Source organism: Lemur catta, chromosome 1, assembly GCF_020740605.2.
Source record: "Lemur catta isolate mLemCat1 chromosome 1, mLemCat1.pri, whole genome shotgun sequence".
Lineage (NCBI taxonomy): Eukaryota > Metazoa > Chordata > Mammalia > Primates > Lemuridae > Lemur > Lemur catta.
The window spans coordinates 90291129-90316287 of NC_059128.1; the positions used below are offsets into that span (position 1 = coordinate 90291129).

A 25159-nucleotide genomic window follows, 5' to 3' on the forward strand; every position below is an offset into this window, starting at 1 on the left:
CCAGCTGTTAGATGTATCGCTCAGTTGAATGAGGCTACCACCCCAAAGGCTCTGTAACATACAAGTTTACAAGTATCCCCAAGTACTGCTGCCCAATAACTAAGACGACCCTGTAAAGAATGATGTTTCATTAGGGATTGTAGCTGTTTTCCAGGTGTCAAAAACAAATTAGAGGCCAGGCGTGGTGGCTCATGCCTGTAATCCTAGCACTCTGGGAGGCCGAGGTGGGAGGATCCCTTCAGGTCAGGAGTTCAAGACCAGCCTGAGCCAGAGCAAGACCCTGTCTCTACTTAAAAAAATAGAAAAATTAGGTGGGCATGGTGGTGGGCACGTGTAGTCCCAGCTACTTGGGAGGCTGAGGCAGGAGGATCGCTTGAGTCCAGGAGTTTGAGGTTGCTGTGAGCTAGGCTGACGCCACGGCACTCTAACCCTGGGCAACAGAGCCAGACTCTGTCTCAAAAAAACATAAAAAGAAAAAAGAAAAAAAAAAACAAAACCAAATTAGATGAGCCTGTTTCAATGAATTGACCATGGTAATATTTTAAGCTCTCCAAGTAAAGGAAATGCCAAAGAGACAGTTCTTTTAACACCCAGAGCCAAGCTGCTGCACACAGGAGCTGTGTTCTGCTCCCAGGGCTCCAGGTATCTCTGCCCCAGTGTGGCTGTGACAAAGCCAGATGACAAGGTGAGTGGATCATATGCAGGGTGTAGGGAATCTTTGAGGCCTGGATTCTCCTTCCATGTAGAACCCTATGGTCTCTCTGTTTAGGTCCATTAATAATGTCAAGGTAGGGCTGGGCCACTCCTGGGGTCACAGGTCTTCCTTGGGCAGAGAGAGCTTTGGTGGACTGTCCCAGGTCGTCAGGAACCTTCTCTCTCTGGGCGGGGGCAGGGAGCTAGTGATAGGCAGGGGCTATCGAGCCGATAGCTACAGCCACAGCGTCTACTGTGGTCTGAACGTGCCCCCTCCTCATATGTTGACACTTAATCGTCAGTGTGTTAGTGTTAAGATGTGTGGCCTTTAGGAGATGACTAAGTCACAGGGGTGAAGCCCTCATGAGTGGATCAGTGCCCTTATAAAAGAGGTATGAGAGGCCAGTTCACCGTGGGTGCCCTTCCATCATGTGAGGATGCAGCAAGAACTGCCGTCTATGAGGAAGACGGCCTTCACCAGACTCCCAATCTGCCTGCACCTTGATCTTGGACTTTCCAGTCTTGACAAATGTAAGAAATAATTCTCGGTTGTTTATAAATTATCCAGTCTCAGGTATTTTGTTCTAGCAGCAGGAATGGCTAAGACAGCCTCTCTGTGCCTGAAACCTCAACCTTTGTCTTCCCAGAGGAAAGAGGCTTGGTAATGCACCAGACAAAATAAGGTCTAAGGCGGGACCACGGCACCGCGGATTTAAAGGCGCAGAATGGCAGCACGCAGAAACCACAGCAGGGGAACGGAGTCAGCTAGGAGCAAGACATGAGCATCAGGGGAAAGGAGCTTGGCCCTTCCCAGCCTGTTTACTGAACAGCGTATGCCAGAGAGTTTTCCTTAGATATGAAGTCAAAATACTTTATGGGCGTTTGGGGATGAATCATAGCATTTATTTGGGCGGAGCACTTGGTCATTATTACTACCTCAGAAGTTTGTTTTCAAACATCCCTACATCACAACCATGCTTCTTGCCCCCTCTTGTGACAGTTGAGTTATAGGATAAACCTTGACAACCAGTGGTTTGAATAACATACTGTTTTCACCTCTGTCACTCCACAGGGTGCGCAAAAGTGATTCAAGGCCCACAAGGCAATTCGAAGCTCCAAGAGCACTCACGTAAAAGCTGCTCAAAAGAGCTCTCTCAAGTCGTTTGGAATGAATGAAATAAAGTCTGAGCATCCTAGCACAGGTGTAAGAAGACGGCCACGTTGGGCAGGGAGTGCACTCAGTGGAAAAGAGTGCAACAAGAGGAACCACCTTTTGGCCTGTGGGCAAGGATTGAAACTCCTTCCTGTCTTAGTGGTTTCACTCGAAGCGCTCTTTGACATGTCTGGACGTGTCTGGCCGCCTGGCTGAACTTTCAGCAGGGTGGTGATTATTCAACAGGCCGCCGTGAGCCCAACACAAGCAACTTTGAGTGTTTTAATGTGCTTAGATTTATTAGGAGTTTCATTACCATAAAGAAAACAAGCAAGGAGGCCAAAACTTCAAGGCCAATTACCAGCATGAATCTGGAAATGAGAAGTGTTTGGACACTTTAACCATCAAATTCAAAATGCCCTCCCTTCAGCGAGCCAGGCACCCGCGTTAGCAAAACCGTCTTCACCCAGGCCAGGGGTCCCTCTCGTCCCGCTCTCCCCGGCCCATGCTCCTGGGCCCGAAAACAAAGCTTTTATGTTTATTTATTCTAGAAATCAGACTTATCTTTGGACTTCACCCCTGACTTCTTCGTGTGCTCAAGCTGCAATTCCTCGCAGATGTTTGCGCTGTGCCCTGTGCTGAAAGATCCTTTGCTGGGCTCTGGTTTGGATCTGCACTTGTTTTTTATTCCCTGTCTCTGCGGCTTATTGTGTTGCTGACAACACTAGAAAATCTTGTTTTACTCTCTCAACCAATATATCCTCTTCACAAAAATGTTGGTTACAAAACACTGGGGAAAGTCCTAAAGGAGTTGTTTTTCTTTCTTTCTTGTTTTTAATTTTATTTTTAATAAAGCTGAAAAGGCAATTTCCAAGGTTAGCCCTGCCTTTCTAAAAGTTTTTGCTGATTATGAAATATATGCTCCTTATAGTAAACTGGAAGATACGGAGGTGGATAAAGAAGAAAAGAAACCTTGCCCAGAATTCTACCACTCAGAGAAAGCAGTGGCACCAGTTTGGGACCCTTCTTACCCTCTCTGAGAAAGCCTGGATCTGTGTGTCCAGCCTTGGCACTTGTATGTGCTGCCCAGAGAAGCTTCCCCTGGTTCCCGGGGGCAAGGGCCCACTGCTGTCTTTTGTGTCCCTGGAGTACCCTTAGATCACACTCTGCACACTGGTAACCTGTAGGGTGCATGTGTATTCAGGTGACTGTTCTCCCTTCCGGAGTGGGAGGGAGCTTCTGAGACAATGACTATGCCTCCTTCACCTTTGCACCCCAGGGCTCCACACCAGGTCTGCACTCAGCCCAACAGTGCTGACAACACCCAGGTTCCCAGACCCTAAAAGCCAGAGCAAGTCAAGATTTCAGTAATGCTTTAGGTCAGCAGAGCAGGTAGTGAAAAGGGCTGTTCTTAGAGCCAGAAAGTTTAAGGCATTTAGGCAATAAAACATCCTAGGATGTCATGACCAGGAGGCTGGAGCCTCTGTCTAGAGCACACTCTAATAGGTTGTTTTTCCAATTACAGATAATAATTAGCAAGTCTATTGACCCAGACAGGCAGCCACATAGGTTTTGGTCTTAGCCGTCTGGTGGTCAGAGGCTGGAATGAGCAGTAAAATGAGAAGCCTCAGAGAGCCCCAAATATTAGAGTCCTTGGCACCAATCTCAACACCTGCAATAGGATGACCAAGAACATGGGTCATTACACCTTGTGGCTACCCTTCTTGTGAACCAAGTTTTTCAAATAAGAAAGAGGCCAGGTCAGTACGTGGACAAGAAGCAGCTCTTGAAAGATCCTTCAAAAACTGTTGCATGAGGCTGGGAATGGTGGCTCACACCTGTAGTCCTAGCACTGTGAGAGGCTGAGGCAGAAGGATTGTTTGAGGCCAGGAGTTTGAGACCAGCCTGAGCAACATAGCGAGACCCTGTCTCTGCAAAACACAGAAAAATTAGCTGGGCGTGGTGGTGCACACCTGTAGTCCCAGCTACTCAGGAGGCTGAGGCGGGTGGATCCTTTGAGCTCAGGAGTTTGAGCTTGCAGTGAGCTATGATGACACCACTGCACTGTAGCCTGGGTGACAGAGCAGAAACCCTGTCTCAAAAAAACAAAAAACAAAAACAACCCCCCCCCCCCCCAAAAACCCAAACAAACTGATGCATGGCCTTCTGGCACCAGACACTCCAAGCCTCAGAATCTGATGTCCCAACTCTGTATTAGTGTGCAACCTCCTGACCGTCCTACCAACGCATCAGTGTTTTAGTCTAATTTCCATTTAGATAAGGACGTTTCCTGTTCAAATTAACCTGGAGTCCGTTTCAGCAACTGTAGTCTTTATATCTCTATGAGCTATTCTACCTGCTGTGATCCTACTTTTTTCTTGTAAATAAAAACTTTTAAAAAATTTTAACTGTAATTCAACTACATATATATATATCAGTATATTTACAAAAAGTAAAGACTCCTAAAAATGTAATGTCTATTATAGGCTTAGAAAAACTTTTTATTACGGAAATTCCAAATATATAAAAATGTAGAATATTAAAATGAGCCACCATAGGTCAACAGTTTTCAACAATTATCGATCCATGGACAACCATATTTAGGTACATCCCCACCCTCCCATTTCCACTTTGAAACAACTTATTTTAAAGCAAAGTAAAAATATGATATTATTTTATCCGTAGATAGTTCAGTGTGTATCATGAAAAGATAAAGTCTCTTTCTTTATATAACATTAACCCCGGTACCATTATCACACCTAAAGAAATGAACAATAAATCCTTCATATTCAATATTTAGTCATGCTCACCTTTCCCATGTTGTCTTGTAACTGTTTTCAAATCGTTGCTTTGTTTGAATAGGCAGCTGTACGCATGGACATTAGTTAAGTTAAAAGAGTTGGAGATGAGCTGAAAGATCAAGCTTTTGGGACTCTGATAAGTCTTAACTAGTGGAGGTATCTGGTCATACCATTTCAGCCAACAGCCAACTAGTAGGTCTCATAAATCCTTAGAAACACATATAAATGTTGAAGTACAAGACAACTGTTAAAACCTTTCTGTGTGCCAGTGTTGAAGTGCTTTGCGAACACACACACACACACACACACACACACACACTCAGTAGTCTGGTACCAGGACTAATTTCCACTCCGGGTTCCATTCTGCAGACACCACCGGCCCTCTGGTTGCTTTCCTAACGTGGTTTCTGATGTCTGGCCTCCCTCCGTGTATAAAGGAAACGAGGCAACAACATTCATCTTGGTAAGTACAAGGCTCAGCAACTGCCATGTGCAGACATCACAAGGTCAATGACTCAGAGTCTCTCTCTTTGTTTCTTTAGAGTCAGAAAAAACCATTTTATTACATCCTCCAAAAACGGAAGGCCACAAGGAAGCAAACTTCCAGACCATGAATACTAAAGAAGAAGAAGAAAAAGAAGCTGGTTTTACCACGAGACTTTGTATCCCCAGAGGCTGTGAGAGAAGGAAAATAAAAGGAACAGAAGACGAAATTTGAGTGTGAACAGTCCATGTTTGAAAAGCCCAAGGACTTAGCAACAAGATGGTAAGTGTCGGTGCTTGCTATGAATGAAGCTGGGTTAGGATTATTTATTATGGCCCCACGAGCACTCCCCTGGTGGGCTGAGGACCTGCAGACAAACCTGGGCAATAACAACAGAAAGAACAATCATCACTCTCAGAAAACCGGCCACACGTGCCCTAGAGCCGTGATTCCCTGGCCTTCAGCCACAGCTACCGTCAGCCAAGTGTCCACGGCACGTCCCGTCCAACCCAGCATGGCCCAGGTGCAGCAGGTGCCCAGGCAAGGACACAACAAACAGAGGCTTCCTGCTGGGCTCCTTGGAACCCCAAGGGTGGCCTCAGGGCCCAGCTCAGCTTGTGACCCAGCCAGGGAGCCGGATGTGTAAGACCTTCTGAAAACCAGTCGGCGCCAAGAGCTTTTCCTTGAAACCTGTGGCGCTGAGACCTACCTGAGGTGGGGCTGCGAAAAGGATACCAGGGGACTCCCTTGCTTAGAAATGTCACCACATCCTGAACTGGCATGTTTCAAACCCTTAACCTCACTGCACCGCCTGGCCCTTTATCCAGGAAAATTAGGAACAGATAGACTCAGAAACCACAGAGGCACAGGCAAGAATGGACATAACCAGAAATCTGCTTTGGATTATCGCACTGGAGCCGGGATTTCCAGCCCGGCAGGTCGGACGCCTGAGCATGTAAATCCCCTGCTTTTCCCTGAGTGCAGCAGTTTTGTCTTTGGTGCAGAGTAAGAGTTTAGAGGGGTGCCCCAATTCCATGTTCACATGTGATCGGAACATCTCTACTTTAATGCAAAGGCAGCATTAGCCTCAGAGAGGCCCAGGTCGGCTACCGGGCCCAGGGGGGCCTTTCCTCCTCTGTTCTCAGTCTTCTGTGGATTGGGAGGATTTGCTCTCAGCAGAGGAACTTAGTCTGGGAGCTCTTAGCATGAGGTCTTTGGGAGGTCTCCTCTCGCACAGGAGCCCCTCTGCTCCCACAGGAGGCCGGAGTGCCAACAGGAAGGGCAGGGCCCTGCTGAGGACAGGCAGGAGCAGCCACTGCCACTGCCACTGTCACCGCCACCGCCACTGCCAGCTGCCTGTGAATCTGGAGCTGCAGGAGCATTTGGCGATGACTCTGGCACCACCGATGACGGAGACCAATTTGTACTCCCCAAAGAAGTCCTAAGGAGCACCCAGAGAAACCTCCCTGCTAGGACACCCCTGACCAACCTTCGCTGGTGAGAAGGGTCAGGTTTTCAAGCTGGGTGAGGCGGGCTGGGACACGGGGCTCTGAACCCTGGGCTCCACTTCAACAGGAGAGATTCTTCTCTGATGTGTTCCATACGCTAGGTTTATTTCTAAAATTTTATGGGAACAACAGAGCCGAGCATCCCTTGATTAGGGGAGCTGTCCGGAAGGCGACTTTTTCTTGGTGTCTTACTCCCGTCGTATCAAGCCTCCCCGAGACCACAGAGATCAGGTCTCCTTTGGGAAGAAGGGAAATTTCATTGTCTTCTTCCTGATTTTGACAGCTAGGGAGCCCCGCCCGGCCTTCCCAGGGCGGTGTTTGGAAGAGCGGATGGTGACGCCGAGGAGACACGAGGCAGCCCTGCCGCTGCCCCTTTGCCACTCACCTGAGGGACACGGACAAGATCCTCTCCATCTCGATCCTCCGCTTCAGGACTTCTTTCACAAGGCCTTTGTCGGGGCCCTGTTTGACCTTTTCTCGTCCGATTAAGTACAGGCACTTGGGGGTAAGAAGCAGGTCTCGCTTTACACCCTGCAAGGAGAGGAGCTTTAAGGAGGTGGACAGACCTGGTCAAAGGGACAAGTGTCCACTCATGGGCCACTGTTGCCAGCACAGACGGAAGCTGCAGATCTTCACTACTGCTCCATTTATCATCTCACCAGGCCCCGTGAGAGTGAAAGAGGGCACTGTTACTGATCGCTAGGTTGACATATACGAAAATGCTGATATTTGACTCTTTTTGACTTACAAAATGGCAAACTCATATGGATCCACCTAAGGTGTCAGGATAACAAAGGGATAGTCACCAACACAGATGGTGACCTTATCAATGATCTGTTGGACCACGTTTCTCAAACAGGGGTCCCTTAAGCATCTGCATATATTTTCATGGGAGTCCATGAAATTAAAAAAAAATTGATATATTTTTATTTTAATGATACTTCTTAATAATCTAATATAAATGTACTTTGGAATGTGTGGGCAACCACACTATAACCAAGCACTGCTGGGAGACCCATGTTTGCATTCACAACTGCTACCATAGCAGCTGGTGCTATATTCAGGTCGCAAGGAGTGATTTGGTTTAAGCAAAGCAACATCATCCTTCTTGTTAAATTACTGTTATTTACATCCTTAATTTTTTTTCCTGACCAAACCAAAACAAAAAAAGCTCTTAATGCGTCCATGAGCTTCTGAGGCTTCAACTTTCCCTATTAGGGCCAAAATTATATCAGAATAAAGCAAGTGTCTAAGGGAGGAGATAAAAAAAACCAGCTTTCCCTCCAGTGGCCATTTGACACTTTACATAGTCATTCACTTAGGGAAAATGGGTGAGAATACTTTGCAATTTTACTTGATATTCTGAATTCTTTGACTCAACAATCTGCTTCCATTGATTTATTCTGACACTATCAGGAGACAAATGCATAAAGATACGTGAAGAGATGCTCATTGCAGTGATGATAGAAAAAAGAAAAATAGAAACTCACTAAGAATTGATTAATGAGAAATTGGTTAAAAAAAAAAGCATCTGTAGAATGGAATACTATGCAACTATACAAAAGTTATATTGATACATTTATTAATATGGAAAGTTCTCCTTAGCATTATTTAAACAAAAATAAAATTCAGGACATAAAATAGCATGTAATATATATTTCAGTTTTTGTAAAACTAAATATGCAAATATATGTCTATATAAAAAAGTTCTGAAGCATATACACAGAATGTTAACAGTGATTGTTTCTGGGCGTACGTGGCTATTTTTCCTTTGGTTTATCTGTATTTTCTAAATTTTTTGTCAATGAACATGTTTTGCTTTGGTAACAACAAAAGCCAAAAGCCAAATTACAAGTTGTTTTTTTTTTAAAAAAACAAGAGCTGGGCTCGGTGGTTCACGCCTATAATCCTAGCACTCTGGGAGGCCGAGGCGGCAGGAGTTCGAGACCAGCCTTAGCAAGAGCAAGGCCCTGTCTCTACAAAAAATAGAAAAATTAGCCAGGCGTGGTGGCCTGTGTCTGCAGGCCCAGCTACTTGGGAGGCTGAGGAAGGAGGTGAACTTGAGCACAGGAGTTGGAGGTTGCTGTGAGCTATGATGATGGCTGTCACTAAATTCCAGCCAGGGCAAGAAAGTGAGAGCCTGTCTCCAATAAATAAAATATAAAAATAAAAATAAGGAATCTGTGTGTTGACTCTCAGAGGCCAGCAGTCAGCGTGTACCTTGAACCTCCTGTCGTACTTGGTGACCGTGTCTGCAAAGTCGATCTTCTCCCTCTTGCCCACAAACTGCTGGAGTTCCGGGTGCTCCTCCATCCCAATGTAATCCCCGATGAAGTTCCTGTTAATACTGTTCCTCCTTCTCTCCTTCTTGTTCAGCAAGAGGTCTGAGGCTACAATTCCCAAGAAGGTAGCGATGGAAGAAGGATCAGTCACCCAGAAAAAGGAGGAAAATACTTAGTGAAGAAACACATAAAGAAACTCTAAATGATGCAAGACCTTTAGCCTATGACATTTTATGCAGAATAAAATGGAACTCGTGCCTTCATTTAAGCTCAAACTTACTCTAGAGATTTGCTAAACGAATAAATCAAAATTACTGAAATACCTTCTTCTCTCATTTGCACGTATTTCTTCCGGGCCACAAACTTCCTCCATGATTTCTGTATCACTCGAGCATATCCGTCATACTTTCTCTCTCTCATCTCTTCTAGAAGAAATAGCTGTGCATGTGGAGAAGACAAGTGTGAGCCGATCCACACAGCCTGAACATCGCTTTTCCTGTTGTTCTTTCAAGGACACTCAGTTTAGTCAAGGACACGCAGAGAAGCAGCAGATTCATGAACACATAGGCAAAATGATCCCTATGGCATGCTGTTTATTATCACTAGCTAATTTGCATCTGTACATTTTTTCTTTTAATGAAAAACAATGGGCAATAGCTGGATCTGAGTGTATTGAGTTGGGCCTTAATCACTGAGGTCTCTGCCCTGCCTTTCTGACAGTCTCTGAGAATCAAACGAGTGATTGAACATTTGTCCTCTTAGTTCCCACCCCTTGCTCCACAGAGGACAGGAGGGGGCTGGGTCGAAGGAGCTGGGAGGCGCTGCTGTGGTGTGGGGGTGGCACTGCGGCATGCAGCCTCTCCGTGGAGTTTTCCGGCTTCTGCAGAAGCAGAGCTTGTGTTGCCGTGGAAAGAGGGCTGCCCTACTTTCAGTTCCACGGAAGGATAGTCTTCCTGCCTTGTGGGATTCTCCAAGGAGTCCCGGAGCACAGGATAACAACCGTAGTGACTGGAGCGGGACTTGAGATGCGCTAGTTAGGACTCACTTTACTATGGAGGGCGGGGGCAGTTTTAACAACCAGCACCGATGGCTGCACCTCACACAGCCAGGTCTGGAATAACGAGGACGACGTAAGGTAGCTGCAGTGTACTGAGCCCGCCATGGGTCAGCGGCCTTTGCAGCTGATTTCCATAAATCGCTGCATGCAACACCTCAACAACGACACGAGCCACATACGTCTGTTATCTCCATTTTACAGATGGGAATACTGCAGCTAAGACTGGGTGCAGCTGGAAGTGAACCCAGGTCTTTCAGGCTCGGCCAGGCTCCTCCTCGTTTTGACACACAAGTCTTTCTCTGTAATGTGCATTTGATCAACTTGTAAAACAGTAGGAAACTTTCCCATCCACCTTGGAAGTGGTTTACATGACTCTCTAGGAAAAAAAATAAAATGGACCAATAAAAACCCAAAGTAAAGATGATGAATAGTCACTGCAAAAATGTTGCAGAAGTAAACAAGTGAATGTGGTTTGAAGACAGCTGGGCTTGATTTCTTGTCTCTGTTTGTCCGAGCATATGCTTAGGAGCCAGACCTGGCCCCTCCTGCCACCCAAGTCTCCTCCTTCTCTCAGCCCCAGCTGTGCAGAAACAACGTTGCAAACTCTAGATACCAAGGGAGGGGCTCCTTAATTCCCCAGCCTTCAGTGCCATATGCAGTAGGCATAAGGAGCAGATTTCTAACCCCAAAATGAAATACAAGGTTTATAGCAACTGGACAGAATGTTTAAAATCTGAGCCAGGCAGGATGGCTCATGCCTGTAATCCCAACACTTTGGGAGGCTGAGGTGGGAGGATCACTTGAGGCCAGGAGTTTGAGACCAGCCTGGGCAACATAGTGAGACACCATCTCTACAAAAAAAATAAACAGATAAATTAGCCAGGTGTGGTGGTGCACACCTGTAGTCACAGCTACTCGGGAGGCTGAGTAGGGAGGATCGCTAGAGTCCTAGTGTTTGAGGCTGCAGTGAGCTGTGATCGCACCACTGCACTCCAGCCTGGGTGACAGAGCAAGACCCTCTCTAAAAATGAATAAATAAAATAAAATAAAATCTGAGCCCTGCGGTCTCCTGTTGTAAGAATATTCATTGATGTTTCTTATCTTGTGTGTTGGGCTTCTGAGTAAGTCTTGTTTCCTTCTTCTTTCCCAGAACTATTTTGGGAGTGTCACAGAAAATACACCGTGACTCAGAGAAAGGACGAGGAGGCAAACAGTTCCCAGCTTCCTATGGATAATTCCAAAGATTTGCTGAGCTTTAGATGTCTTTCCAAAAGCCCAGGGGGTTAGAAATCAGGGAGGTTCAAGAAAAAAGAACGAAAAGCCAAAAAACATGGACACATATACCACAAAACAAAAATAAACCCCTTGGTGTGCAATGTCTGATATGGGTTCTTAAAGCAAATAGGTGATTTCGTCTACTCAACATATTTACTATAAAAGTTAAGGCAAAATCACAAGGTAGATTTTTAAAATCAACTTTTGTAAAGGTATTTGCATGTCAGGGCTCGATGTGGATGGATGAGGTTGGGGGGCAGGGGAGAGCATGGAGGTGAGGGGGTGTGTGTGTTTGCATGTGTGCACGTGTTCATGTGTGCACGTGTGTAGAAAGATGGGGAAAAGCAGAGTCAGATCATGGTAATAAAGCAATTGAGAGGAAGGTAAAGAAAAGAAAAACCAAAAATAAATCTTGATTTTAGATATAAACCCCCAAAGCTCAACTGAATCAGAAAAAAAAAGCATTAACATTTTTGAGGTTGTTCTGATTATATATGAAAACTTAGCAAGTTGGAAAGTAAAAGCGGGTATAAAACAACCGAGGGGGCTCTGCACTGTACTGGTAAATCGCTCCATCCCGTTTTAGAAAGAACAGGAACTGTTCTGTGGGTTGCTTAATGGCGAATGACACAACATTTTCATTTTATATTTGGAAATGAAATTCCTGTGAAGCTACAAATAACTCAAAGTGGAAAAACGCTACCACAAACTTTTCATAAACGGGTTCTATGGGTGCTGCTTATTTATTTAATAATCGTTATGGTTCACAAAGCCATTCAATGACAGCCACTATCTGCAGTCCCAGGCTGATCCTACGAGGCAGAGCAGTCACTTGGGGTGGTCTTAGAGGACAAGAAACTAACTGGGAGACCAGGATTTGCCCAAAGTCAAGTGTTTCCATTTTTACCGACACTGTGAGTTCCCATATTATTTCCCCTTGGTCTGGTGACTAATTTTGCAAAGCTCACCACTGACTCTTGAAATGGAACTTTGTGATGGTTAGGGAACCTCACAAGATGAAGATGCTGAACCTCAGCTCCAGCAATTTCTCCAACTTAAAAAGTAACATCTTTATCTCACAGCCCTGGGGCTACCTGGGCAGAGGAGCTGGAGGGCTTTAGTTGAATTCCTGCTCAAACGCACAACTTCCTACGGACCCTCGGTACACTCACTGAGACCACACCCTCGCCAGCAGAGATAAGAAGTTTCTCCGAATTAATCTGTGGAGGTCTAAGAAGTCTGTGAATTGTAAAACCTGCTTGCGTGAATGCCTTACTGGCAAGTATTTGTGTTCTACAAGCCCGGAGACTTCTCCTCCCACCTATTCTCGCCCTCAAAGTCCTTTCCAGGTGACCTCATGGTCTTCAAGGTACGATCCCGGGAATTCCTACCAGGGGACTCTGTTGCCCCTTCAAAGAGGAGACCTAAGCTGTGTGTAACAGGTTTAGCCTCACCAAGCCTCCTTTGTGTGACAAAGAAGTCCCTTTTTAGCTTAGGCACTCTAAATAACTGTTGAGCACTCTGTGTACCAGGCTGTGGGTATATAAAGGCAGACAAAACAGAGAGTCCCTGCCCTCAGAAAGATCCCTGTGTGCAAGGGAGAGAGACAGCAAGTGAGAAAAGAAACCACCCTGTGATGACCCCTTTCACACCTGCAGGAAGTGGAGAGGGGGTGGTGACACGCTACGAGGGTACAGGGGTGTGGAGCAGGACCCCCTTGGACTGGGAGGGAAGGGAAGGCTTCGTTGAGGAGATGACAGTTAAGGCATGAAGCAAAGGACGAGAAAAGAAGCCAGCCGGGCGGTGGGGCACCGCAGGGAGGGGACCGAGGGAAGAAGCCAGCCGAGCACTCACAGATTCGGGGGCTTTGATGAACACTTTGCTCCTCCCCAGCTGGAACTGGTCGCTATCCATGTTGACGGACTGCAGCAGGTGCAGGACACCTTGCTTCTCGTCCCCTCGCCACGAGGGCCAGGTGGCTTTGGTCAGGATGGCATACCTGTGAGGACACAGGGGGGAGGAGGGTCAGACTCAGGTGAACCAACTGGGCTTTCTTTTTTTTGTACATGTATATGTATGTTTTCTTTTTATTTCAAAATATTAAGGGGTACAAATGTTTTAGGCTACATGGATCGTTTTTGAATGCTTGAGTCCTGGCTATAGGTGTGCCCGTCACCTAAATAGTGTTCATGGTATCCATTAGGTTGGTTTATTCCCCTCCGCATCTATTCCCTGCCCGCCCCCACCCCCCGGCCCTCCAGCTGTTTTCCAATGAGTTTTACTTCCTCTGTGCACCCCTGGGCTTTCTGCTGGGGTGAGGCAGTGGGAGCTCTGTCCCGGAGGTACCCGGTGCTGCTGGGGTCTTGCTGGGCTCTTGCTGGGGTGCTGCCAGTCCCTTTACATCGTTCAAGGCTTAGGTGTGGACCTTGAGGACTGGAACAATCCTCCAAGTCCAGGATGCCCATCCCAGAGCGGCCTCCCGCTCCATCCCTTTCCCGCCATTTCCATGTTAACGCCCCGGTGAAAATCTGCTTTCCCTTCCTAGCACCATCTAAAAATAACATGGCGGAAGGTCACCAGTGATGCTCTTTAGGCAAAATCTGATGGTCTTTTCTCAATCATAATCTCCCCTGATTTCTTTAGAGCATCTAACAATGAATGCAGAGTTTCATAAAGCTCCCTATAAGCAGACGTTATTACTACTGTGCATCAACTTTCATCTTTGAAATTCTGTGCATCCTGAGTCATGTGGCCCTTGTGGTCCAGTCCCTGGCAGCTCTCCTACCTCATCTCTTCTACTCTCCCCCGGCTCGCTGTGTTCCTTGGGGGATGGCCTCTTCTCCACGCACACTAACCTCCTTCCCTGCTCAGAGCCTTCGCTCACGCTGTTCCCTCGACCTGGTGTGCTGTTCTCCAAACTTTGCTTGGCTGGCTTCTGCTCAGGGTGACTCACCTTCAGTGACACTTCCAGACGGACCTTCTTGGACCACCCAATCAAACACTGGTTCTCTTATAGCAAATAATATTTTTCCTTTAGAGCATGTATCACAATTTGTAATTATATTCATGTTTGTGTTCATTTGGTTAATTTATGCCTCCCCCACGAGGATAAGAGGTCCACGAGAGTGGACGCCACATCCGCATGGTTCATACCGTACATCCAGCACCTGAAACGATGCCGGGCACACAGCGGTAATAATTAACATTTGTGGAGTGCTCTCTCTGCAGCCGGTGCTATGATTGGTGCTTTAAATATATGATCCCATTTTATTCTTACAATGATTGGATCAGGTTGGCTTTCCAGTTTTCAGAGTAGGAGGCAGAGGCAAATAGAGATTCTGCCTCTATTTGCTTACATAGCTAGTAAGTATCAGAGCTGGGATTTGAACCCCTATCTGTCTCTGCAATCATGGCACTGCTTCATAAGCTATGAACTGGCTTGTATGTATTGATAAATAATTCCTTTAAAGATTATATAGTCTACTGCACATGCCTATGTTAGAAACATTATTACATCAGAGGCTGATATAATGCAGGAGAGAGAAGTACATTGCAGATGTAAAATAGGGAAGAAACATCAGAAAAAGAGTGTCTGGGTGTGAAGCTGGAGGGCGTGGCCCATGTGCACACACATCTAGGCCACAGGAAATAGAACTACTATCAGGATTAGACTGGCTGATGGCGGCCAAGGGAGAAGGGAACCTTGAGTGGCCCTGCCCTCAGGGTACAGGGCTCCCTCCGGCCAGTTGGTTGGGACTCAGCTGATTCTAGGAGCCCTGTCTGCTCCCTGACATCCCCAAATCCACACCTTGCCTAGTAACATCATAAATTTCCTGGAGAAGTAAATCCTAATTAGAGATAAAAAACTTAAATATAAAAATGCCTACCTGAAGCCACATGTTAGCATGACTAAATTTCATATGTGGTATAAATGAAGTAAATTAAATAAATTAAGCCACATATAAATGACTGACAGCAGAGCCTTTCCAGATGTGATTGGGGGAGCTGGTGAACACATAGGAAGGTACTGGTCATCTAACCGGACAAGGGAGAAAAGTTCATGGAGGGTAGGAGTGAGAAAGAACAGACTAGATCTTCAAGGTGACAGGTTTCTAAAAGCGCAATTTTGCCTAGCTTGATCTAATCAAAATTATAAACCCAAATACCTTTATTGTGCAACTTGCAGATAGGTCTCTATTGTAATTCACATGTTTTCCCTATAAAAATAATGCTGCATTTCTCTCATTTGACTTTTTTTATACTAAAGAACTTTTCAGACTTTTCTCTCCCTTATTCTGACAGGGCCTGCAGGAATGAGGGAACACGCGGGCTTTGCCGGTGCTTCCTTTGCTCCATGAAGCCTGATGCATCCTCACCCCACCCTTTGGGATCCCACTGGAGAGGCTGGGGCACAATTCTAGATCAGTGCTCTCCCTTTAAGTACAACCCATTCACTGTATCTTTTTCCAGGATAGCCTGGGGGTGGGAACAGGTTGCACAAGGCAATGGTGCCACTGCCCAGTTGGTGCCCACGATAATTTTGGAGAGACAGTGATAATAGCTAACACTCCTTTCATCAGGCATTTTCAGTTTAAAACTCAAATATGCCAATATTTCCTCTCAAAGCCTTTGTGCTGCCTGTTCTCTTCTGCCTGGAATTCTCTTCCCTGCCCTTAGACTCGTAGGTTCCTTGTTATCTCTTGATTGCTGATCCAATGTTTCCTTCTCCGAGGAAACGCAGCTCAGACCCCAGGGACTCGCTGCTGCTGGCACTTGGGGTTAAGTATGTTTCTGACCTCTAAGCACATAAAGATCCTGGCAGCCAGTGGGATACTCTGCCACTCCGCTTCCCTGGGCTTCCTGTTCTCTCTCCTCTCTTGGCTGTGGTACGAAATGCCTTTCCTGGCAAGGCACCCCTTCACCACACCCACATTTTGAGAGGCTGAGTCAAGGTCAAAGGAAAAGAATGCTTGTGAGGAAGGTCGAATTCTGCCACAAGATAAACTTTGCAAATCTCTTATGTTTCTACACCATTTTTCTTCCTGAGGATCAGAATCCATATTTGGGCTTATTTCTCCTAACTGCAGTAAGAAACACATGTTGCCTAGTGCAGAGAGGTGTTTTCTGGAGAATTTAAAGATATTTTCCAAGATTCAACGTGGCTGCCATTTCTAACAGTTTTTTAACACTTTTTGAAGGCATGAAAGTTGTAGCGGAAAGATGGTGAAAAAGGGTTCTTCCTACTACTGCTTAAGGTAGTGCAGGATTTACTTCGAGAGCACATGGCTCAGAGGTGGAGGAATTAAGGCATCTTTTGATTTTTGCTCTCCAATAAATACTCAGTCAAGAGGGATGGTTTTGATAAATACAATATAAAGGATTTTCTAGAGAGGAAATGAACACACACTAAACACATAAACTACTTTGTAAGCAATCACTACTCTCTAGGAGTGTCTGAGTCACAGTTCTGTTTAGGCCTGTGAGCTGCTTTTCTAGAGAGGGTGTGTAATACATGCATGTGTGGATAGTTGTGCTGGGTATTAATATATCCTTTCCCTTCAGGTTTTTACTTTCTGTTTCCCACTTGGCAGCCTCTGGGTGGACACCTAGAGAGAAAATTTATAAACAAAGTCTTTCCTCTCAGCCTTGGAGAGAATAAAGGTATGAGATGGTTCAATTACTTATAGGGCAACACAGGATGAGATAGTCAGTGGCAGACTTTGGAAGAATTCTGCCCAGCCAGGATCCCAGACTCATACACCTTATGGAAAATGGTGTTGTCTCTGGAGAAATATTCCCTGCCGATGGACATGTCTGGACTTCAAGCCACTTTTGAGTGGACTGATTCAATAACAGTTTGAAATACAGTGTGGGGGACTGAAAATGTGCTTTTTATTGAAAAATAAATTTCCTTCCAAATTTTGAGTCTCCTCCTGGTATTCTCAAACCAAGAGAAATATGACAATAAAAAAAGCCCACTTTTTTTTATATGATAAGGCTATTTGTCTTTTCTGAAAGGAAAAGCCCACAGCGGGAGAGCTAAGAAGGGAAGCACTCAAGGACAGAAAAAGTAGGAAGCACTCAAGGACAGAATCACTTCAACCCAAGTTCCTCAACATAAGGGGCATAACAGATTTCATTAAATGCCTACTCAGTGTGAAACACAGCATGAAGTACCGTGCACGCAATCGTGAGCTGGCACAGCACTTGGAAAGTTCTGGATAACCAAAGAGGTCATTTCATAGCTCCTTGAAGGAGCTGCTGCAAACAAGCATCACAGCCTGCTCGGGTGCCCTTAGACCCTAAAAGGATTGCATGAACTTCCTGCTCTCCCGGGACCGCACAACTCACAGCATTGCGGATGGAAGTCTGGTTGGTTTTTTAAATGGTGTAGGAAAGAAGGAGGTCTTTCAGAATTAGTTTCTTAAAAAAAAAAAAAAAAAAAAGATTAAATTTTAAAAAGGTCTGATCAATTCTTATTTTTCTACTTTTTTTTTTTTTTTTTAGACAGGGTCTCACTTTTACCGGGGCTGGAGTGCAGTGGTGCAATCACAGCTCAGTGTAACCTTGAACTCCTGGATTCAAGTGATCCTCCTGCCTCAGCTTCCCCAGTAGCTGGGACTATAGGTGTGCACCACCATGCCTGGATAGTTTTTCTTATTTTTTGTAGACATAGGCACTCACTATGTTGACCAGGCTGGTGTTAAACTCCTGCCCTCAAGTAATCCTCCTGTCTCAACTGCCCAAAATGCTGGGATTATACAGGCGTGTGCCACCACACTCAGCCACAGTTTTTAATAGTAATGCCTAGTAGAGAGAATTTGCAAATATCAAATAGAGAGACTTTAAGTACATGAAAAATAGTGAAGGAGGATAAAATTACAAATGCTTTGGAACTGTTGGAGGGCAAGACTTTCTAACTTAAAGAAATATAGAGGAAATACTTTTTCATTCACTATTTCTTGTATTTGATTTTTTTCCTCTTAATTAAAAAAGGGTATTTCTCCCTTCCCCCCAAAAAAGTCAGTTTTGCAAAAACTTTAAGCCAGTGGTTCTCAGCTAGCCGTGCCTCCCGGAGAACGTTAGGCAATGTCTGGATATACTTTTCGTTGTCACAGTTTGATGGGGAAGTGCACTTGCTGGCACTTGGTGGGTGGAGGCCAAGAAGGCTGCTAAATACCCTCCAACACACAGGTCAGCCCCTCACAGCAAAGGATCATCCAGCCTGTAATATCAATAATCGAGGTCGAGAAACCCTGTTCTAAGCTAGTGTTACACTGATCTGTTTAAGGAAGATCAAAATCTTATAATTAACATCTCAGTTGTTTGCCAGCAAATGGATGATGCTATAGTGATGCAAAAGCTCTACAAATTAATTTTGTCAACTTCCTAAATACTTCTTTCACATAGTTTTACTTACACTAGCGTTGTACTGGCCCCTTCGATTCAGAGAAGAATGAGAGTGAATTGGATTCCTAGTCTAACTCACCTACGAAAGTATTGGGAAATGAACGTGTGGGGACTGAGTTAACGAGGCTTTATTGTATGGAATGATTAGTTCCTTTTTAATCCTCTAAATGGTGGGTCAGCTGTCCTCATCTCATGGCACAAGAAACAGTGGCCCTAAAGGAAGCATTCTTATCACAAGTTTTGAATTTCAGCTGGGCACAGTGGCTCGCGTCTGTACTGGGGAGTTTGAAGTGGCAGGATCGCTTAGCACAGGCGTTCAAGGCTGCAGTGAGCTAGGATCATGCCACTGCACTCCAGCCTGGGCGACAGAGTGAGACCCTGTCTCTAAAAAAATGTACTAGATTTCAAAGACAGCAATTAACCTCTTCACTTTGCTAGTTCTTTGTTACAGAAAATTTGAATTAAAAAAAATCCTTACATCCTGCCAGGATGTCACACACCAGGAAGACATAATTGTTTTCTGATTAAAATGCTAAATTTAGCTTCCTCCTTCTTTTACTTCTTCTTTTTTCTTTTCTAATTTTTTAGCTTTCCTCTTTCTTAAAGGAAATGAACTAGATGTAGAAAATACAGTGGAACTCCACGGAATCATTAGAGAAGTTAGAGTGATGTCATATTTTAAGGACACTACATTTTATCCTTTTCAAAAACAACATAAAATGAGAACAATTTAAGTATAGGTCCTGCCAAATACAGTTTACAGGAAATATAAAAATCAGTTTAAATTTATACATGGGTTGTATAAAAAATTTTGAGGTTAAATATTTTAAGCTTATTTTCTTAAGTGGGTCAAATATTTTCCTGAAATTGTCTTCATACTGTTAATTTGCTCAGTCAAGCTTAACCTCAGCCTTCCTGTGTCACAGTTGTCATAAATTCTTGAACTTATGGGTTGCACTAAACAGACAGCTACTGAACACTTGTGGCTACTGATTTATTATACAATAAATAATGGTAAAACAAATTCTACTATAACTCAATAATAAAAAGATAAAATGCCCAATTAAAAAATGGGCAAAGGACCCGAACAGACATTTCTCCAAAGAGGAAATACAAATGGCTAACATCAGATGCTCAATATCAGCTGCCATCTGGGAACTGCAAATCAAAATCACAATGAGACACTGCTTCACATCCACCAGGATGGTTAGATAACAGCTTACGTTGGCAAGGACTGGGATAAATTAGAACCCTCCAATGCTGCTGATGGGAATGGAAGATGGTGCAGCCACTTCAGAAAACAATCTGGCAGCTCCTCAAAAAGGTTAAACATAGAGTTACCACATGGCCCAGCAATTCCATTTTTAGGTATATACCCACAAGAAATGAAACCATATGAACACACAAAGCTTGTACACAAATTCCCATAGCAGCACTATTCCCAACATCCAAACAGTGACAACAACTGATGCCTCTCAACGGATGAATGAACAAGTGTGGTATATGCACACCACGGAATAGTATTCTGTGATAAGCAGGGACGCAGTGCAGACATGTAACAATGTACAGTGAAAGCCAGTCACAAAAGACAAACGCAATTCTATTTATATGAAAAGCCCAGCACAGGCAAATCTATACAGACAGAAAGTGGATTAGTGACTGCCGAGGGCAGGGGGCTGGGGAGAATCGGGGGCAGACAGCAAAGGGGATCAAGACTTCTTTTCAGAGTAAGAAAATGTTCTAAAATTAATTGTGGTGACGGATGCACAGCTCTGTGAATATGTGAAAAACCACTGAATTGTAGACTTGAAGGGGGTGAATTGCATGGTGTGTGGATTATAGCTTGATAAACCTGTTTAATAAAAAAGGTCGAGAGTCACCATGTCATTACCTCTGCAGGAATTTTTGGAAGACACGCCGATAGGCATAGCCAGCTCTTCTCACGCGAATGTTTTCCTTCAGACCCAGATATTCTACTTGATGCTTTACCCTGCAAAGGAGAGAATGGGGCCTTGACATTACCGGGTAATCCTTTTGCCTAATATTCTTACCAATAATTCCTCCCCTCCTGAACCCTCAATTCCAGGCTGCAGGGAAACATGTGAAAAAGACCACAATTTATGATGTTCACACAGTGGGCTGACCTCTCAGATTATATAATGCTAATTTTAAAATATTTTATTGAAACACAGCAATTACACAACAGGGCATCACATATCTCTTTCAGAGAGTAATAGCATCCCCACGATGCCAACGAAGAAAGCAAACAAACAAACAAACAAAAAAGAAATACAAAAGAAAGATCTAAAAAAAAAAAAATGACAAAAAAAAAAGAGAGTAATAGCAAAACAAAAACCCATATACCTATCACCCAGATTATGAACAAAAATATTGGTTTTTTAAAAGGCTACAGGAAAGAACTTTTAACTTTCGACTTAAATGATGCTAGAGTTGCTTTTGTTATTGAACTTAAATTTAATATTGATTCTAGACTTAATGGGACCACACTTTCAGGCTTTTTTAATACAAGTTAAGAAAGGGTGTAGAAAACTATTAATTTCAAATGTCTATGCTAAAAATGGTCTAAAAATATATCTCCATGATAGTTTTAGTTGGTTTTTGAATACTAGCAAACATGAAGTATTTTGGAAAATGGTTACAGAGAACTATTAGATTGATGTTCTTGCACATAAAGATTTTCATATTAGAAAAAGAGCCCCATGCCCCACACCTTAGAGACACTGGCTTGGTTGCCCGGGGCAGAGCAGGGACACGTGCAGGGTGAAGACCCACCCCTTGCTGAGAAGCACAGTGTCCCGGACGCTGAGCAACAGATCCTGAACACTCGACTCTGATCGTCCACTCTGGGGAGATAAACAGGGCCTGGGCTGTGCGCTGTACCGGCAGGCTGAATAAAGACACTTAGATACATGATATTTGTGGAAAATTAGAAATAAAAAGTAAACTCTCTCTCTCACTTGAAGATGGGATGTCAGAATTGTGCTGCAGTAGGAAGGCAGCCCCTCACGCTCCTCATTTGGTATGTTCTGGGTTAGCTGCCTTAATGATGGTTCCAAAGAATGGGCTTTCCCTGATCCGCTGCGCTGAAAAGGCAGTAAGTAGCATCCTCATTACAGTTTCATGCAGGTTCTCGACAGCTGTCTGCCCAGCAAGGCTCTCCTAGAAACCATCATGTCCCCTAAGCCTCATACTTGCTGATGTCTCTGTGCCAGTCACACAGGGTCTCTACACAAGGTGCTGGGGAAACCAAAAAACGACAGTGCTACGATTCCTCCTGGAGCCCACGCAGACAACACAAGGGTTCCAGTGCCAGATGCCTGGAATACCCCTGGCTCTGCCATTATGCAACTTCTCTGTGCCTCAGTTTCCTCTCCTGTAAAATGGGGATGGTGACATAAATTCTACATTTCTAGGTGGGTATCTTCCACCTAAAGCACTTAGTCAATTCCTGGCATAAGTGATATAAACATGTTATCATTCTAATATATTCATTCCCAGGTACAATAAGTAAATCAAGGCAGGGAAATAGTAAAGAAAATGGATTTTCACAGCAGGAGGATTCTCAGTAGCAGTGCTTTGTGCCTGGGCCTGGAAGGATGAGTTGAATCCAGCAGGTGCAGTGGAGGAGAAGCAGAAGGCCCCATGAAAGCAAAGGCACAGGGATGGGAAAGGCCAGGGCTGCAGGGTGGCAGGGTGACAAAGGAAGCTCGGAGAGGGAGCAGCCTTAACTGTGATGGAGGGGTGAGGTCACACAGTGAGGGCTGTTTGAAAGTCCCCAGTCTCCTGGGTCATACTAGAGCCAACATCTAGAAATGGTGATTCCTTCAACCTTCAAGATAATTACCTCTTAAAAAACCTTTATATGAGAGAGTGAATATTCAATGTTCACATTTGCCAGGAAAACCCAGAGAGAGAGAGTGAGACAGACAGAGAGAGAGAGAGAGAAAATAATCATTCAGGAAAATAATTAATATTCCTTTCTTCCATCCTCCAAATCTAAAACCCACCACTGGCCTTTTCTCTAGTAAGAAAAATACACATGAGGTTGTCCATTTCAGGTATTTGCTCATTTTAAAGTACTTTTCATAAACACTGGCTTCGCTCCACCTAAGCGTTTTGAGGCAGGGAATGCATTACCCACTAATTCAAGCAGAAAGTTTCCTTTCCCGTGAATCACATAGGGAAGAATATTCCTCATGTTAAAGCATTGTTTTATGCCTTATAACTTGCCCCATCAGCAGGACAATCAGTCTAGCAAATCCTATTAAAAATATTTAAAATTTCATCGTCGAGACCGAAGTTGGTTTTAGCTTTTTCCTGGAGCACCGTCCCCTCCTCAGTAGCCATTGGCTGGACAATGCCCAGTTGTTCCCTCGGTTGTGCCAACTCCACCTCTCAGGAGGAGTCCTGTCCAAGTCTGTCCTCGGCCATTAACTCAAGTACGTCAAGGCTCGAGAACTCTGAGGGCAGCAACTCAGAATCCAGGGCAAGCAACTTTGCCAGCAACCAAACAAAAACACATTTGCAACAGGAAAAGAAACCCCCCCCCACCCCCCCCATAAACTTGTGGAATGAGTAACCCTCTCCACCAAGAGCTTCAATGGAGCGTGTAATCCCTGCCAGCGAAGCACACTGCCCTTTTGCGGACCCCAACGCTCCACGCTCACGATGGAGTGAAACCATCTGTCACACAATAAACCTGAACCAAGATCAACGGTGGAATCCCAGAAAGCGATCTTACTGGAAATAAAAATCAACACTTGACCGACTAACACCTTGAACTTTTTATAACCAGTGTCCCCGCATGCATGTCATAAGTTCTTTGCCGCAATTCAAATAAGAAAAGTCATTCAAAAACAAAAAAAGGAAACTCTATCCTCATTCTGTGAGGATTTACTGAATAAAATGTACCACTGTTTTAAATTTCTCCACTCTCTGATATGCCAATGAATCAGTTTGGATTTTACGAGAAGGTAGCATCAGGGTCGGGGGAACTTCCAAGCAGAATTCGGCTACTGGCAAATTTCTGTATTAGAGGGGCTTTCAGCAGAGCAACCGACTTGGGGTAGGGGAGAACATGCTGGGGAGGTACCGCATTTGTCAGGCAAGTAAGGTGTCTGCATTCGAGATTATTTGCTGGGAAAGGAAGACGGAAAGAGTTTGAAATGGGGAGGGTGGGCTAAGACACCCCTTAGCAATACCTCTGCTTCCAGGATTTATTTCTGAGGTTGCCTCTGACACCAATTTTCTATTGTTTGTGTACTTGTGCACACGTGTGTGGGTGGGGTGTGCATGGGTGGGTATGTGTGAGGGGGGAGTATAAAAGTGACAGACAGAGGCAGACTGACAGCCATGGGGGAGAAGGGTGGGAAGCCTCCATTCCGCCACACTGAAGGAGAACCTATTCTAGACTGACCCTCTCAGTATAAAGAGGAAGAGACTGCGGGCCAAGGAGATAAAGTGTCTTGCTCTAGCTGCTCATCGAAGGGCCAGGACAGGGCACAATTCTTACAAATCCCAGTCCAGCCCTTTGCTCTAGATCAGCCGTCATCACCAGCATCACCTGCAAGATTTTTAAAACGGCACATATTTGGGCCCCACCTCGGACCCCCTGAATCAGAAACCCTGGGAGTGGGGCCCAGCAATCGGAGTTCTAACAAGCCCCCAGGGGATTCTGTGACACGCTCAAGTCTGGGAGCCAGTGGCGGGGGGAGGCATTTTTTTCTCTTTAGGTGGGAAGAGGTGACAATGCTGCGGCACTCTTGGCCTCAGTAGAGAAACTGAAGTTCCAAAAAGCAGAGAGGCCAGTTTAAGCATATCCAGGAGAATGACCAAGAAGGGGGACGGTCACATTGCACGTCCCAGCGGAACTGCTGAGGGAAATGAGGGGATGAGCCCGTGGAACAGAAGATTCGGGGGAGACAGGATGGCTGCCTCGAACTAACAGAAGAGCTTTCAAGTGGAAAAGCAATGAGAACCATTCTTACAGCAGACTGGAGACCTCCGATTAGCATAAGTGACCTAGAGAAGGACTGTAGAGCCCCCTAACAGTAAGAATCACCCAAAGACGGACTGCTCACCTTAGGAGCTGTGAGTTCCATGTTAGGGCCTGAATATCACTGATGGAGAATATTGTAGGGGGAATCTCAGATCACAATTAAATTGAAAAATTTCAGATATTCAATAGAGAAGATGCCTTAGGAACAGGCATCTACTGATGAGATGATTCAGGAAGATTGCGGATTGGCGAGACGGAGGCGGACGGCTCCTACGCCCCAGCAGCAGGGCCTCTCAAGGGAAGAGAACAGACCACACCACGAAGCATTAACCAGAAAGAACCTGCAGACGGTGAACGCTTGACCTGGGTTTTTTCCTCACTCTTTTATCTTTTCCCTCCTATAAAGGATCCAGCATTATCTGTCTGCATGATTTAGAAAGGATCTTGCTAACAGGATGAGAAATGGACCTCCATTTG

At 44.9% G+C, this 25159-nt stretch overlaps 1 protein-coding gene across 1 annotated transcript in view; it reads right to left on the minus strand.

Moving 5' to 3' along the window:
• MYO1E (myosin IE) overlaps window positions 1-25159 on the minus strand; it is a 195320-nt gene that overhangs the window by 26803 nt on the left and 143358 nt on the right. Inside the window, exons 18-22 of the mRNA XM_045530439.1 lie at window positions 20555-20653; window positions 13108-13252; window positions 9245-9359; window positions 8860-9029; window positions 7025-7170 (exon numbers count right to left, since the gene is read on the minus strand). Coding sequence (XP_045386395.1) covers window positions 7025-7170; window positions 8860-9029; window positions 9245-9359; window positions 13108-13252; window positions 20555-20653 — 675 coding nt within the window. The remainder of the gene's footprint in view (window positions 1-7024; window positions 7171-8859; window positions 9030-9244; window positions 9360-13107; window positions 13253-20554; window positions 20654-25159) is intronic.